This window comes from Artemia sp. Qi Xiang Cuo, chromosome 4, assembly GCF_049724085.1.
Source record: "Artemia sp. Qi Xiang Cuo chromosome 4, ASM4972408v1, whole genome shotgun sequence".
Lineage (NCBI taxonomy): Eukaryota > Metazoa > Arthropoda > Branchiopoda > Anostraca > Artemiidae > Artemia > Artemia sp. Qi Xiang Cuo.
In genome coordinates, this window is record NC_142797.1 from 34,208,986 (window position 1) to 34,226,940 (window position 17,955).

The 17,955-nt window shown below is 35.3% G+C and overlaps 1 protein-coding gene across 2 annotated transcripts in view; it reads left to right on the plus strand.

Moving 5' to 3' along the window:
• Sqor (Sulfide quinone oxidoreductase) overlaps positions 1-17,955 on the plus strand; it is an 85,012-nt gene that overhangs the window by 63,217 nt on the left and 3,840 nt on the right. For both annotated transcript variants that reach the window (XM_089088245.1, XM_089088246.1), the window contains one exon: positions 6,381-6,495. In XM_089088245.1, coding sequence (XP_088944371.1) covers positions 6,381-6,495 — 115 coding nt within the window. The remainder of the gene's footprint in view (positions 1-6,380; positions 6,496-17,955) is intronic.

A 17,955-nucleotide genomic window follows, 5' to 3' on the forward strand; every position in this document is an offset into this window, starting at 1 on the left:
TAAAAACTACCAAAAAAGAAATTGGAAGAAGTTGATTCAGAATGAAAACAAAAAATTGTGTAACCATTCAGATAAAAAATTTCCAAGTTTTCTTACTGCCCTATTTTGTAGTACCTGTAACTGTTTTAAATGCGTCCAAAAGTTATTAAGATAAACAATTGAGCAGTAATTCAAATACAAAGCAATTAAAGAGTGGTAAATCATTTTTAGTATGGAAAATGGAAAAATATTTTCCACATGGTACATCAACCCAATATTTTTTTGAGCAAGTTTAACCCTTAAATAATCAATGTGATTACGAAAAAATAAGGATGGACCAAGAAAAACTCCTAAACAACGATATGACTGAACCCGACAATTCCAAAAGGATATCCTCCTTGTATAAACATTATTTTTTGCCAAATTATTCAAAAATAAATATTGTTTTTTTGGAATATCTAATATATTGCAATTATCTTCATTATCATTAGCTACAGTATTTTGGAAAACTGAAAAAAACAAAAGAGAATCTCGCTCAAATTCATTTAACCTTGATGATGGAATTCTGCCATTTCCTCTGTCCATTATTAAATATTACCACCACATCAAGGACAAAAATACCACGCCCCACCAATCCACCAAACAAACAAAAGAAAAAAAGGTAACACAAATATGAACAACTTAGAAAAGAAAAGAAAAATGTCTTCATTCCAGGTTGATTTCTTTCAATACTGCTAATAGCAAAGACCTCTGTGCGTGTCTAAATAGTCAAACAAAATATAAGTAAATAAAGAAAAATAATTAAGAATATAGAAGAAGGCCTATAAACACTAAATACAAATAAACTGGCTAAGTAAAACAAGATTAAACATTACAGACTTATATGAGTTAAATAATAACAACAGAGCGCTCCAACTATCATACGTAATAATTTTATGCCACAGAATCATCCACTTGTAAACTTTGATGTGCTTCTAAGACTCTGGAAAATGTGTTGATCTCTGATGTATAATCACTAAATGAGTATTTTGTAGTTGAACCGTCTGGTCTTTTCAAAAACAAATATGCCTGAATGCCCTTGGATATCCATGCATCATATCCGTGAACTTTTCTTAATTGATCACATTTCACCAATAACAGCTTACTTTTTTCACGAATTTTGGCTGGAACATTGTCACTAATGAACAAGTTCGAATTGTTTCCGTGGAATGTCTTACCCTTAAGCGTACTAGCATTTTTTGTCATAGCTAACTTATCATTTTTTTACTCAGTGTCACCTTAAAAAATTTACGATTTCTATCGTACTTTGTGATCATGAAATTTACATCCGGCATTTCTAATCCACGGCGAACTAAAACTCTAATCCTCTATGAATAAAATTTTAGCGTTATCATTGTCCTCACACACAGCATTCCATATGATAACATTATTTTCTAATTTAGTGGCTTCCATTCTCACAATCTGACCCATACAATCTTCATTTTTTCTTCCTAACTTCATTATTTCATCAGTACATGTATTTATTTGCAATTTGAGGCAAGACGTTTCATTTTCGATAGTTCAGTATTATTCATGTTATTTTCAAGTAGTGAATGGTCTTTTTCCAGATTATCGACCCTTGCCGTAAGGCTTCCTAATTGATTGTTGATATTATCTAGCTTATTACCGTTTTCTTTTACGACATAGAGAATTTGCTTAAAGAGCGTTTAGAGCATCGAATTGCCCCCTCCTCAACACCTCGCTCTTTACGCCAAAGTTTGAATTCTGTCCCAATTCTATAAGAACGACTCCTGAGTCGTTCTTAAAACAAGGGTCGTGTAATTAGAACTATAAGAAGCTTTTTTAAAAGTACTAAAAAAAACTTTGGCGTAAAGAGCAAGGTGTTGAGGAAGGGGCATCCCCTTCATATACGTAATAATTTCTCTTCGTTTTAAGTTTTAATGTTGCTCCTTACCTTCAGTTGAAAAAACTGGTTTTTTTTATTTAATTCCATTCTAAACTTTCAGTTTTTGAAAATTCGTCAACTTTTCAATGAATGTATTTCCCTTTAGTCTTTCATAGGACGACAAAATAACAATTCTTCCTCCACGCTTTCTTTATAAATGTACCTGACATATACTAACAATTGGGCCAATTTAGTAATATCTGTTGTTTTGTCCAACTAAATTGAAAACTTTGGGCTTTTTTTAATTATTGTAATAAGCTGCACTCATTTGTCGTTGTTGATATCAGAAAGTCTATTCGAGACATTGTCGTTTGACGAAGGAATTTTTCAAATATCATTGCCATATTCACTTCCATGTAGTACTTCAACCATTTTAATAGCAGCGGGTAATACAAGATCTTCTCCAACGGCGAACGGCTTTTGGTTTTTAGGATACACTTTTAGGATAGAAGAAACTACACAACTTCATTCTTACCGATATCAACCCTCCTCGATAAGATAAACCCAACCACGTCTTATCTTTATTTAACATTTGCGGTTTTGTGACTTTACAGCGCCAAACACAATCTCCGAGAACATAACCACGGACCTATTGGAAGAATTGACAAATCAAGGCCTTTAGTTAGTCTTTTCCAGCCTTTTGTGAACATAGAGATTATGGTTTTGTTTTATGTAGTGAAAATTATTGGATTCAAATCCTGTATGTGTTGTCGAAGAAAATAATTTCTTCACGGAAAAGGAGTTTACGCCCAAGAAATAAGCCAGATCACAATAAAATTAGCCAAAACTTAAGCCGATGGGTAAATAAAAAAAAAGTCCAAATTCCCACCAGTCACCATAAAGATAAGCCAGTCTGGCGGGAAATAAGCCAACATGGCAGCACTGAGAAGAGCCTAAATAGTTTATATTAGTCATTTTTATTGAATCATTGCCTTGCTGCTAGTGTGCACGCGTATTCCGACCTTTGTTTTTATACAGGTGTGTAAGTGTGACTCTGCACAAAATACACATCTAGATGTTATAAACTCTTGTATTCAAATATTTGACATCAAAATTTCTCTCGACCCTAGAATTTTGCTACGCGACCCCATTTGGGGTCGGAACCCATAGTTTAAGAATGCGTGGTCCAAGCCATTGTGGCTCGACTTAGACTTCCGTTTAGTTTGACATACACTCTAGCACAAGGCTAGTTTATGTTGCATGACATAAAAAAAAACGGACGAACGAGTATCGATGCCGATTTTTATTGAATTTCACGGGGTCTAATTTTAACTTGACCTAATTCGGGCATTTACTGCAGCATCTAGTAGTGCGATCTGACAGGTGCTGAGGTAAGGCAAGTAAATTTTTCCCAAAAGACATTTTTAAGTAGCCACACCTATCTTGTAAGGACTTAAGGCTCTTATTTTCCAGTGTTTGGAGATAATATATTAGTCATCTACCGTTTATGATTGCTACTGATTTTTTCTTATATCTTCAAAATTTGTCACATAAGTAGCTGGTTTTCTTGACAAATAGGTCCTAAACAGACGCAGCAAATTCAAGTTGCGGTCTTACATAAGTTAGATAGGCAGTTTTGACAGTGTCAATATCGCACCCAAAACGGCACATTGCAGGAAGAGTTTGATGCTTGCGCTGCCAGCTTTACTATCTTATCAACATTACCGGTAAACGTACCCTCAGAAGAAAGTACAACTCCAAGGAGTATCGACAATCAAAAAACTGGAAATGGCACTGGGGGGAGCTTGCTTTAGGGGACAAAACCTGACGATGTTCGATTTGGTGTGGTTGAGAATAAATCTATATTCCCTTGCAGCCATCAAAGAAGGAGCTTTGATGGTTATCACTGAACTGCAGTTAGATACTCACTTGGTTCAATACTAAATACTTTAGAATAAAAGAGAGATCATCTACAAACATGAATCGGTCATCAAAATTAGCTAGCACAAAGTTAATCAGGCCTGTGAAGATACGACCGGCAAGTTTGGTCCCTTGTGGGGCTCCGCGTGTCATTTTTGTCCATTCTGAGGCAGTTTCCCCTTAAAACAGTGGGAGTACGTGCTGTGTTCTTTCTTTCAGAAAATTCAGAACAAGAGCTAGAGTAAATTTGTGGGCACCCATAGTTTTCATATTCGTGGCCGCATCAAAGTGCCTTATGAGGTCGAATGCTTTATGAAAGTCAGCTAGTACAACGCTGACGTATGTACCACCATTATCAAGCCATTTGAAGACTACATTCACTTCACAAACTAGGTAAATTGCAGTGTTGCATCCCTAGAGAGTTTAAAAACCTGGGTTTTTGTCTTAACCTTAGGACTTACTTTCATCTTTTCAGGTTTCGAAACTAAACATGGTGCCAATCAGTCAAAGAGAGAAAACATTCTGATAATACGTAGATAAGTTTGCTAAAATAAGGTTCAGTATGCTTCCGATGATATGGCTAGGTATCTTTACCATTTAAATAGGGCCTAGTACTGTGGTAAGCCCTTGTTTTTTGTCTTGTTGGAATCACCGGCGATAACGAATCCTTGGAGGCTATACTGTTGGCGTAGACTGTCAACAGAGTTTTGAAGGTAGGAAAATAGTTTTTGTCTATATATTGCACATTCAGGATAATAAAACTTACGATAGTTAAACAGGATACGTTTCTGGGAAGATTTTTTGGCTTTCTTGGAGCCCTAATTACCTCATGAATAGGGTCTGTAAGGTGAGTCAATAGCTTGCAAGGAATGTCGGATCGCACATAATTACCAACGGTTCCACTGATTCTTTTAATCCTTGTGGTCAGAAAAAATTGTATTCTATGGTCAGTTGCCAATTCTCTGTTATTGTCGGTATGTGGATTATAACTTTCAAAGAATTACTAAGATCGAGTATTACTCAAGAGAAAGTTCGGAAACTGATTTCTGCACGTAAAGATTTGCGGTGTAAGGTATGGCGAAAGCTCTTTACTGTCTTCAGAAACAGGGGCCTGGTCAGTGTGAGAGAGTGCAGATAGTAGTGTGGAGAACTGTACTAGAGTATGGTATCTATCACGTTTTGGTTTACTGACTTAAATTCTGCCATAGGAAGTTGCAACTCCCATATTTTGAAAGCACTTCTTGCTACTGCTTTGCTGCTCTCCCTTCATTTTCTTCCAAGTTTAAGTCACTTGAGCTTTGTTTGGAGTTGGATCTTTGAATGCCATCGGGCGGCTTCTTTAAAATTCCAATGAACTGAACTTTCAAGAAGTCTGATGGTGCTAATGTTAAATATAATGAAATTAGGTCATAACTGACCTTTCTCACACATAACTGTCATATTAGGGAACTAATGGAAATTTGGACTGTCCAATTTTCGATTACTTACGCCATCACAGTAGAAGAAGCCGCATTAAATCACAAATAAAGCTTAGCATGAGTGAGGCTTTTTTTTTACTGAAATGGCTCAAGTCAGAAAAAATAGGTTTTGATCCGATTGAATAATAAAACCTGTTACGGTAAAAGCTGCTGTTTTTATTTCTTTCTTTTCCGGCACAACCTTTGTCAATTGTTGTTATAATTGGTATCTGATGATACCAAATGATAAAACCGATTAAAAGGCAAGTTAATGAATCTACTGTTATAGTTTTTTTTTGCCAGGAGACACCGGCATAGCAATTAAAAGATAATCGTATCACTGAAATAGACTCTTTCTTTACTAGGTTTATTTTACTATACTTAGTTTACTTTGCTATTCGTTCTTTACTTTACCATAATAAGGAAAGCTTTGTCTGTCACATGGTAATATTAAAGAATTAATGGCATAATTTACTACGATGAGTATTTGAATGCCGTTGGATGCGAAAGTATTTAAATGCCATGAGGTGTGGTGGGTGATGGGTGAAGTACGTGTCTGAAAGAATATGATACAATCTCGATTTTGGTGCCGTCTCGATTTTGGTCAGACTTACGTACATTACAGTAAACATGCTTCTAGCTGAAGAAAAAAAAGATATTCGCCTAAGATACATAATTTTTTTTTATGGATAGGGGGTAGGGGAATACTCCAAAAACTTTTCCTGAGGTCCCGGGTTCTTATAGTTGCAATTTTGTTTTGCAAAATATCGCATGAAAAAAATCGGACTTAAAAATCATCGGACTGGATTATTAGGGGGGTTCGTACTGAACTATTATTCATCTCCGATTTCAAGGCTAGTTTAGGCTAGTAACTACTTAACCCATTGACTAGATTTTATTGTAAGGTACAAGATGCATTACTGTAATGCAGAATAACAAAAGAAATTGACCCATGTTTTTAAAAATTGATATCGATATGATAGTCCCAGTGTAAACATCTGTTCTCGCCTATGCTTTTTGGCTTTTCAAGTAATCTACTCTCTTCAGTTTTGCGCTCTTTCAACTTGGCTTATTATTTACCCATTCATGATATTTTCCATTTATCATCCGTGTGAAGAAATATAACTCATTTATTTCAGCTGCTCAAGGGAATGTTCTCTATCAGAACATGAAGTGCGTCATGGAGAAGAAAAGTGATTCCAAGGAAAAATACGACGGCTACACTTCATGTCCTCTTGTCACAGGCTATTCAAAGTAAGCTTTTTGTTGCTATCATCCACTTCTCGTCTTAGTGGCCTTTTGTATAATACGCATGAAGCTCACAAAAATAGGCGGAGGTATAGGGAAGTTGCCGCCTGTCCTCTAGATATCTAACTAGTTATACGATATGTATGTAAATACGGAAGGGATTTTCAAAACGGGGTACAAAGAAGGTTTTTCTGCAGTTTTACTTCCTCCCCTCATCCATAGCTATGATTATGTCCATGCTCACACACACTGGAGCGTCGACCAATTAGAGGTTTCCAAACCCTCGATGAACGTGGAATAATTGGGACGGTTATTTCTAGTGAGCTCCGGAAGGGATGTGTAATGTATTTTCTATTAGTCCCTGAAATATTTTATAAGCAAGTCACAGACACTAACATATTTAAGAGATTGCAGAAGATGTTAAAAATGGATTAAGATATAAGCATGATATTATTCATTGTAGTATAGCTCATAGTTATTTTAAATATAATAGTTATCACAATTGATGTCTAACGTATGAACTAGTCTTTCATTTTGTTCGAGTTTTAGAAGAGTGCTCGTGGACAAAAGACAAGGTTGAATTTCATGTTTTTTTTCTTCATAGAAAAACAGTTCTCATTTGGCGATTTTTTGATTATGAAGCATTTGTCCTAAATTAAGAAAAATTGCTAGTTTAATCTTGTGCTGAGTGCTTAAGTAACTACAAAACCACACTGCCTTTTCTTCAAAAGGAAATAAACGGAATTCCAAGAAATGAGTACTTTTTGCCCTCCAAGATTATGGCAATCAACTTTTATATCCGAGTATTTCGACTATAATACTAATAGTTTTCCCTAGCAAGAAGATATACAGACCTACAATGTATCGAATCAAACTTTTAATCAAAACAGTCGAAATGTACAAAACAATTATCATGTTTGGTGACATAATTCTTGCAGTCCCAGGGGCGAGTCCCGCATAACGGAGGCTTCACAGATAATTTTTAGTAAAAAGATAGATATGGCACACCTTTTTGAAATCAGATTCATCCAGAAGTTTTCTCTTTGTATAATGGGAGGCCCGGTGCTACTTCCGACGCCGCCCCCGCCCTATCTCTCTTGAATGATGACAATTCGTTGGTCATTGAGGAAGTAGTCCTAAATAATTAAATGTAAATCACTAAATTACAAAGGACATCAAAATGAAAAATTTTCTTAGGTATATTCATAACTGAAAACTGGGATTTTCTACGAATTTTCTTTTGGTTGTTACAAAATTATGAACAAAATTTTGGTTGTGCAAATTTCACCATTGTTGCCACCCTGAACTATGAAAAAAAAAGATAAACATAAACTGTTTCAGCAAATTTTACGATGCCTTTCGCTCCTAAAAATTCAAACATATGAAACTCCTGTTGATTAAGTAAGGAGCAACATTAAAACGTAAAACGAACAGAAATTATTACGTATGTGAAGGGGGTTGCTCCTGCTCAATACCTCGCTCTTTACGCTAATGTTTGTTAGTACTTTTAAGAAAAACCTTCTAATTGTTCTAATTAAAAGAAAATAGTGTTTCAGGAGTCGTTCTTGAAGAATTGGGACCGAATTCAAACTTTAGCGTAAAGAGCGAGATGTTGAGGAGGAGGAGCTCCCCCTCATATACGTAACAATTTCTGTTTGTTTTAAGCTTTAATGTTGCTACTTACTTTCAGTTGAAAAACTTTTTTGTTTCTTTTATTTAATTTCTGATCGTTTTTTGAATAATGCCAAGAAATCTAACTACACCTCCACAGAAAAACCCCTCCTTCCCGTGGATTTATTCTCTAGACAGTTCAATCTTGATGAAAATTTACCCCCGACAATTACCCTTAACATCTCCACACGTAAAATTGAGCCGGCAAAGAGAATAGCAAGACATAAGAAGAGCTTCGTATAGGCCTTCTGGAAAATTCCCACAGACTTTCACACAAGTAAAATCATGAACCAGCACAAGTAAAAATACCAAATCATAAGTTTCCATCAACACACACACACGACATAAGAAAAAACCTAGCTCAAGAAGCAATAAACGAAGAGTTTTACAAAAGTAAAATCGTTAACCAGCATAAGCATACACACCATATCATAAGTGTCTAACAACGCAAACACAACATGAGAAGACGCGTAGCACAGGAAACAAGAAACAGCAGACTTTCACACAAGTAAAATCATAAGCCAGCATAAGTAAAAATACCAAATCATAAGTTTCCATTAGCACACTCACCATCCACCGCAATAGGACGTGGTGAACAACAGTATTCTGTTTCGGGTCTAAATCTGCAGCACACCCACTCAGACACACAGTTATTGTGAGAGAGTCATGCAAAAATTTGGGTTAATTTAGGTTCACTTAGAGTGGTGCGAAAGTCTGTGCTATGTTTCTTCTCATGTCGTGTGTATGTTGTTGGAAACTTATGATTTGGTATTTTTACTTGTGTTGGTCCATGATTTTACTTGTGTGAATTCGTGTTGTTTCTTGATTCATGTGCTGTGCTTCTTCCCATTCCGTCTCTTTATTGTTTGAAAATTGTAACATTGTATTTTGACTCGTGTTATTTCTGTTTCTTTTTTCTGTTAATTCGTGCTGTTCCTCTCTTTATTTCCTGGGTTTTTTATTATGTCGTTCGTGTGATTTTGAGAAATAATGAATTGGTATTTTTCTTTATGCTGTTTCAAGGTTTTATTTGTGTGAAAGTCTTCTGTTTCTTGCCGCCTTTGCTAGGTTTCTTCGTATGTCATCTTTGTGTTGTTGAAAAATAATGTCTTGATATTTTTAAATAGGCTGGTTCATGATTTTACTTGTGTTAAAGTCTTCGTTTCTTGCTTCCTGTGTTATGTTTCTTCTCATGTCGTGTGTTTGTTGATAGAAACTTATGCTTTGGTATTTTTACTTGTACCGTTTCATGATTTTACCTTTGTGAAAGTCTCTTGCTTCTAAATTCCCTTGATAGGTTTCTTCTCATGTCGCGTGTATGTTGTAGGGAACTTATGATTTGGTATTTTTACTTATGCTGGTTCATGATTTTAGATCATGATGTTGAGTTTCTTGCTTCCTTTGCTAGGTTTCTTCGCGTGTCGTCTGTGTGTTGTTGGAAACTTATTACTTGGTATTTTTACTTATGCTGGTTCATTATTTTACTTGTGTGAAAGTCTGTTGTTTCTTACTTCCTTTGCTATGTCTCTTCTCATGTCGTGTGTGTGTTGTTTGAAACTTATGATTTGGTATTTTTACTTATGCTGGTTCATGATTTTATTTGTGTGATAGTCTGTTGTTTCTTGCTTCCTTTGCTAGGCTTCTTCTCATGTCGTGTGTGTGTTGTTGGACACTTATGATTTGGTATTTTTACTTATGCTGGTTCATGATTTTACTTGTGTGAAAGTCTTCGTTTCTTGCTTCCTGTGCTATGTTTCTTCTCATGTCGTGTGCGTGTTTTGTTGGAAACTTATGATGTGGTATTTTTATTAATGAAGGTTCAAGATTTTATTTGTGTGAGTCTGCTGTTTCTTACTTCCTTTGCTAGGTTTCTTCCCATGTCGTCTGTGGGTTGTTGGAAACTTATGATTTTGGTATTTTTAAATATTCTGGTTCATGATTTTACTTGTGTGAAAGTCTTCGTTTCTTGCTTCATGTGCTATGTTTCTTCTCATGTCGTCTGTGTGTTGTTGGAAACTTATGATGTGGTATTTTTACTTGTGCTGGTTCATGATTTTACTTGTGTGAAAGTTTGTTGTTTCTTGCTTCTGTTGCTAGGTTTTTTTTTCATGTCGTGTGTGTGTTGTTGAAAAATTATGATTTGGTATTTTTACTTATGCTGGTTCATAATTTTACTTGTGTGAAAGTCTGTTGTTTCTTGCTTCCTGTGCTATGTTTCTTCTCATGTCGTGGTTGTGTGTTGTTGGAAACTTATGATTTGGTATTTTTACTTGAGCTGGTTCATGATTTTACTTGTTTGGATGTTTGTTGTTCCGTTCCTCGTGTGATGGGTTACATCCCTTGTCTTGTGTGTGTTGTTGGGCTTTCTCGTTTCAGCGATCGTACTGAAGACGGCTCATAATTTAACTTGTTCTAGTTTCTTGTGTGTATAGAGCCCTTTTAGATGTTTCTTCTTATGCCGTGTGTGTGTTGGATCAAACTTTTGATTCGGTATTTTTGCTTGTGTTGGTTCATGATTTTACCTGTGTGAAAGTCTGTTGTTTCTTGCTTCCTTTGCTAGGTTTCTTCTCATGTTGTTTGTGTGTTGTTGGAAACTTATGATTTGGCATTTTTACTTATTCTGGTTCATGATTTTACTTGTGTGAAAGTTTGTTGTTTCTTGCTTCCTGTGTTAGGTTTCTTCTCATGTTGTTTGTGTTTTGTTGGATACTTATGATTTGGTATTTTTATTTATGATGGTTCAAGATTTTATTTGTGTGAAAGTCTGCTGTTTCTTGCTTCCTCTGCTATTTTTCTTCTCATGTCGTGTGCGAATTGTTGGAAACTTATGATTTGGTAATTTTACTTAAACTGGTTCATAATTTTACTTGTGTGAAAGTCTGTTGTTTCTTGCTTCCTTTGCTAGGTTTCTTCTCATGTCGTGTGTTTGCTGTTGGAAGCTTATGATTTGGTATTTTTACTTATGCTGGTTCATGATTTTACTTGTGTGAAAGTCTCTTGTTTCTTGCTTCCTTTGCTAGGTTTCTTCTCATGACGTGTGTGTGTGTTTTTGGAAACTTAAGATATGGGATTTTTATTTATGATGGTTCAAGATTTTATTTGTGTGAAAGTCTGCTCTTTCTTGCTTCCTTTGCTAGGTTTCTTCTCATGTCTTCTGTGTGTTGTTGGAAATTGATGATTTTGGTATTTTTAAATATGCTGGTTCATGATTTTACTTGTGTGAAAGTCTTCGTTTCTTGCTTCATGTGCTATGTTTCTTCTCATGTCGTTTGTGTGTTGTTTGAAACTTATGATGTGGTATTTTTACTTGTGCTGGTTCGTGATTTTACTTGCGTGAAAGTTTGTTGTTTCTTGCTTCCGTTGCTAGGTTTTTTTCCCATGTCGTGTGTGTGTTGTTGAAAACTTATGATTTGGCATTTTTACTTCTGCCGGTTCATAATTTTACTTGTGTGAATGTCTGTTGTTTCTTGCTTTCTGTTATATGTTTCTTCTCATGCCGTGTGTGTGTTTTTGGAAACTTATAAATTAGTATTTTTAATTATAACGGTTCAAGATTGTGTTCGAGGAAATGCCTGCTGTTTCTTGCTTCCTCTGCTATGTTTCTTCTCATGTCGTGTGTGTATTGTTGGAAACTTATGATTTGGTAAATTTAACTAAGCTGGTTTATGATTTTACTTGTTTGAAATTTTGTTTTTTATTGCTTTTCTTTGCTAGGTTTCTTCTCATGTCGTGTGTGTGTTGTTGGAAACTTTTGATTTAGTATTTTTACTTATGCTGCTTCATGATTTTACTTGTGTGAATGTATGTTGTGTCTTGCTTCCTTTACTAGGTTTCTTCTCATGTCGTGTATGTGTTGTTGGAAACTTATGATTTGGCATTTTTACTAATGATGGTCCAAGATTTTATTTGTGTGAAAGTCTGTTGTTTCTTTCTTCCTTTGCTAGGTTTCTTCTCATGTCGTGTGTGTGTTGTTGGAAACTTTTGATTTGGTGTTTTTACTTATGCTGGTTCATGGTTTTACTTGTGTGAAAGTCTGTTGTTTCTTGCTTCCTGTGCTAGGTTTATTCTCATGTCGTAGCTGTGTTGTTGAAAACTTATGATTTCACATTTTTTACTTCTGCCGTTTAATGATGTTACTCATGTTAATGTCTTTGCTTCTTGCCTTCTTTGATATATTTTTTGTCACGCCGTGTGTGTATTGTTGGAAATTTATCATTTAGTATTTTACTTGTGATAATTCGTGATTTTACTTGTGTTAAAGTCTGTTGTTTCTTGCTTCTATTGCTAGGTTTTTTTTTCATGTCGTGTGTGTGTTGTTGAAAACTTATGATTTGGTATTTTTACTTATGCTAGTTCATAATTTTACTTGTGTGAAAGTCTGTTGTTTCTTTCTTCCTTTGCTATGTTTCTTCTCATGTCGTGTGTGTGCTGTTGGAAACTTATGATTCGGTATTTTTACTTATGCTGGTTCATGATTTTACTTGTTTGAAAGTCTGTTGTTTCTTGCTTCCTGTTCTATGTTTTTTCATATGTCATGTGTATGATGCTGGAAATTTATGATTTGGTATTTTTACTCATGCTGGTTCATGATTTTACTTGTGTAAATGTCTGTTGTTTCTTGCTTCCTTTGCTATGTTTCTTTTCATATCGTGTGTTTGTTGTTGGAAACTTATGATTTGGTATTTTTACTAATGATGGTCCAAGATTTTATTTGTGTGAAAGTCTGCTGTTTCTTGCTTCCTTTGCTAGTTTTCGTCTCATGTCATGTTTGTGTTGTTTGAAACTTATGATTTGGTGTTTTTACTTATGCTGGTTCATGATTTTCTTGTGTTAATGTCTTTTGTTTCTTGCTTCCTGCGATAGGTTTCTTCTCATGTCGTGTGTGTGTTGTTGAAAACTTATGATTTGTTATTTTTATTTCTGATGGTTCAAGATTTTATTTGTGTGAAAGTCTGCTGTTTCTTGCTTCCTGCACTAAGTTTCTTCTCATTTTGTGTGTGTGTTGTTGGAAACTTATGATTTTATATTTTTACTTATGCTGGTTCATGATTTTACTTGTGTGAAAGTCTGTTGTTTCTTGCTTACTGTGCTAGGATTTTTCTCATTTCGTGTGTGTGTTTTTGGAAACTTACGATTTGGTATTTTTATTTATGACGGTTCAAGATTTTATTTGTGTGAACTTATGCTGGTTCATGATTTTACTTGTGTGAAAGTCTCCGTTTCTTGCGTCCTTTGCTAGGTTTCTTCTCATGTCGTTTGTGTGTTGTTGGAAACTTATGATTTGGTATTTTTACTTATCCTGGTTCATGATTTGACTTGTGTGAAAATCTGTTGTTTCTTGCTTCCTTTGCTGGGTTTCTTCTCATGTCGTATTTGTGCTGTTTAAAGCTTTCGATTTGGTATTTTTACTTATGCTGGTTCATGATTTTACTTGTGTGAATGTCTCTTGTTTCTTGCTTCCTTTGCTAGGTTTCTTCTCATGTCGTGTTTGTGTTGTTGGAAAATTATGATTTAGTATTTTTACTTATGCTGGTTCATATTTTTACTTGTGTGAATGTCTTAGTTTCTTGCTTCCTGTGCTATGTTTCTTCTAACGTCGTGTGTATGTTGTTCGAAACTTATCATTTGGTATTTTTACTTGTGCTGGTTCATTATTTTACTTGTTTGAAAGTCTGTTGTTTCTTGCTTCTATTGCTAGGTTTCTTCTCATGTCGTCTGTGTGTTGTTGGAAACTTATGATTTGGTATTTTTAAATATGGTGGTTCGTGATTTTACTTGTGAGAAAGTCTTCGTTTATTAACTCCTGTGCTATGTTTCGTCTCATGTCATGTGTGTTTTGACGGAAACTTATGATTTGTTTTTTTTACTTGTGCTGGTTTATGATTTTACTTGTGTGAATGTCTGTTGTTTCTTGCTTCCTTTGCTAGGTTTCTTCTCATGTCGTGTGTGTTTTGTTGGAAACTTATGATTTGGTATTTTTATTTATGATGGTTCAAGATTTTATTTGTGTGAAAGTCTGCTGTTTCTTGCTTCCTGTGCTGTTTCTCTTCATGTCGTGTGTGTGTTGTTGGAAACTTATGATTTGGTATTTTTACTTATGTTGGTTCATGATTTTACTTGTGTAAAAGCCTGTTGTTTCTTGCTTCCTTTGTTAGGTGTCTTCTCATGTCGTGTGTGTGTTGTTGGAAACTTATGATTTGGTATTTTTACTTATGCTGGTTCATGATTTTATTTGTGTGAAAGTCTGCTGTTCTTGCTTCCTGTGCGATGTTTCTTCTCATGTCGTGTGTATGTTTTTGGAAACTTATGATTTGGTATTTTTATTTGTTCTGGTTCATGATTTTACTTGTTTGAAAGTCTGCTGTTTCTTGCTTCCTGTGCTAGGTTTCTTCTCATGTCGTGTGTGTGTTGTTGGAAACTTATGATTTCGTATTTTTACTTATGCTGGTTCATGATTTTACTTGTGTAAATGTCTGTTGTTTCTTGCTTCCTTTGCTATGTTTCTTTTCATATCGTGTGTTTGTTGTTGGAAACTTATGATTTGGAATTTTTACTAATGATGGTCCAAGATTTTATTTGTGTGAAAGTCTGGTGTTTCTTGCTTCCTTTGCTAGTTTTCGTCTCATGTCATGTGTGTTTTGTTGGAAACTTATGATTTGGTATTTTTACTTGTGCTGGTTCATGATTTTACTTGTGTGAAAGTCTGTTGTTTCTTGCTGCCTTCGGTAGGTTTCTTCTCCTATCGTATGTGTGTTTTTGGAAACTTATGAATTGGTATTTTACTCATGATGGCTCAAGATTTTATTTGTGTGAAAGTCTGCTGTTTCTTGCTTCATGCACTAAGTTTCTTCTCATTTTGTGTGTGTGTTTTTGGAAACTTATGATTTTATATTTTTACTTATGCTGGTTCATGATTTTACTTGTGTGAAAGTCTGTTGTTTCTTGCTTCCTTTGCTAGGTTTCTTCTCATGTCGTTTCTGTGTTTCTGGAAACTTATGATTTGGTATTTTTATTTATGATGGTTCAAGATTTTATTTGTGTGAACTTATGCTGGTTCATGATTTTACTTGTGTGAAAGTCTTCGTTTCTTGCTTCCTGTGCTAGGTTTCTTCTCATGTCGTCTGTGTGTTGTTGGAAACTTATGATTTGGTATTTTTACTTGTGCTGGCTCATGATTTTACTTGTGTGAATGCGTGTTGTTGCTTGTTTGCTTTTCTAGGTTTCTTCCCATTTCGTCTGTGCGTTGTTGGAAACTTATGATTTATTATTTTTAATTAGGCTGGTTCATGATTTATTTGTGTGAAAGTCTTTTGTTTCTTGCTTCCTTTGCTAGGTTTCTTCTCATGTCGTGTCTGTATTGTTGGAAACTTATGATTTGGTATTTTTACTTATGCTGGTTCATGATTTTACTTGTGTGAATGTCTTGTTTTTTTACTTGTTTTTCATGCTTCTTTTGCTACTTTGGAAAATATTAAATGTGAATTTTTATGTTTTAAGTATGTTTCATGTCATTCTAAGAGATCTAAAAAAAATTGAAAAAAATACCATCTTAAAAAAAATTCAAAAAACTTCAAAAAAAAGTTCAAAAAAGTATTTGGTGGGGCCAAAAAGTTGGGAGGGGGCCTTCGAAGTTGGGTTAGGGGACCTTACAACACTTCAAATGCTACTTATGTATTATACAGAACACCGTCAAGAACCACGTTCTGATAAATTTTTTCTTACACATTTATAACTCTTAATGGTGTCTCTGTAATAAAAATTGGAATCTGTGTATTATAGTGACCACAAACTAGAAATTCTAACTTGTTTCCTGTCCAAATCATCCTCCAAAATGTCGATTAATTTGTTTCGCACAAATGATTCCTAAAATGCCGATTAATTTGTTTCGCCCAAATAATCCCCTAAACTTAATTTCTGAATGTTCCTTTGTTTTGGCATCCCTGCGCTGTCACATTTAAAATTCCCAGGAAACAATTCCCGCGTTAAATATACACAATCTGTCTTGATCTTATTGTATCTAGTTTGAATTTCTGAAAATTATCCAAGGTTTTCCTAGTTACACTATTAAGGCTTCGAAATAATAATTCCGGAATTTATCGCTAAGCCTAAAGACCAGAGAAGCCATATTTAAAAATGGAATTTCTATCTCTTTAGAGTCCCGCATACTTCCTAGAAATCAAGTGATGTCATTTCTAATTCCGTTAGTCGATCAATAACATTGTACTCGCAGTATTCAGTGCGCATTTGTATTTTCCCCTCAGTATTTCCAAGTCCCTCATTAGCCTAGAAAGAGACACGCTATCTTGTACCGTTAGACTCGCTCTTATCTGGCAATGTTGTAAACTCCCGTCTGGATTCTATGCTCATATATGCATGTATAATCAGTATTGGATAATGGGTTCCTACTCCCCCCTTTGCACCCTTTTCCCCCAAATGGATTCGATCAAATTTTAAGCCATTTTGTTCAAAGTGGCTAAGGCTTGTAAGGGTTGTAAATTATGTAATTTGCCCTGTTTTACCTGCAGGATTTATCATTACGATAAGGGAGGAATTTTTGATTCTAGGTAATGTTTGAAAAGGCTAAGGGTACTAAGGTGAAACTTCAGCGAATATCCTGGGGCATATTAAACTAAATCTAAGGTACTATATGCATCCTGTTAATCCAAAAAAGTGTGTTTGCAATATCACAAGAACAGCTGAGGATATTAGTTTTTACAGCATGTTGAGAAAGATGCTAAAAAATGGTCGGAGGGCAACCAGTGCCCCTTCCATTCCCTTTTTGGCTTCATTACCTCCAAAGGTATCTGATCAAATTTATGGGATAGCTATCTTATTTAAACTACTCGATACAGTCAAATAACTGTGCCTTCACGTATGAATTAACCCCCTCAGTCCCTGAGGTGAGTGTTGTAAGTTATATAAGTTGCCCATTGTTTATATACCAGGTAGGCTATTGGGGAAAGGTGACATATTTGATCCCGAGTCTTCAAAAAGGCTAAGCATATTAAGGTAAAACTTTTAGAAAATGCTGAGGGCAATGTCAAACAAAATCAAAGTACACTATATGCAGAAGGGCTTTCGAAAGGTCACAACAGCAATACTTGAAGAACAGCTAAAGGTGTTAAATTGAAACTTCATAAAGGCATGTTGAAAAAGGAACGAAGAGCAGCTGTTCTCCCCCTCTTTCCCTTTTGGACTCTCTCCTTAACACTGATAGAGATCTTAAAAAGTCGCTATATTTGAAATAGTCGCAACGTCTAATAGCTAAGCCGCTGGGGATAAGATGTCCCTGCAGCCCCTGGGGCAAAGAATGTAAATTATACTTTTTGTCAATTTCTTACATCCTGAATTTATCATTAGGAAAGGGGGGGGGGAATATTTGATTCTGGATCAAAATCAAAGCACACTATATGCAGGAGGGCTTTCGAAAGGTCACAACAGCAAGGCTTAAAGAACAGCTAAGGGTGTTAAGTTGAAACTTCATAAAGGCATGTTGAAAAAGGAACGAAGAGCAGCCGCTCTCCCCCTCTTTCCCTTTTGGACTCTCTCCTTAACACTGATAGAGATCTTAAAAAGTCGCTTTATTTGAAATAGTCGCAACGTCTAATAGCTAAGCCGCTGGTGATAAGATGTCCCCGCAGCCCCTGGGGCAAAGAATGTAAATTATACAATTTGTCTTTTTTTTACATGCAGAATTTATGATTAGGAAAGGGGGGGGGGGATATTTGATCCTGGATGTATCCAAAAAAGCTAAGAGTGTTGAGGGGAAAATTAGGGAAATATTGAGGGGTATGT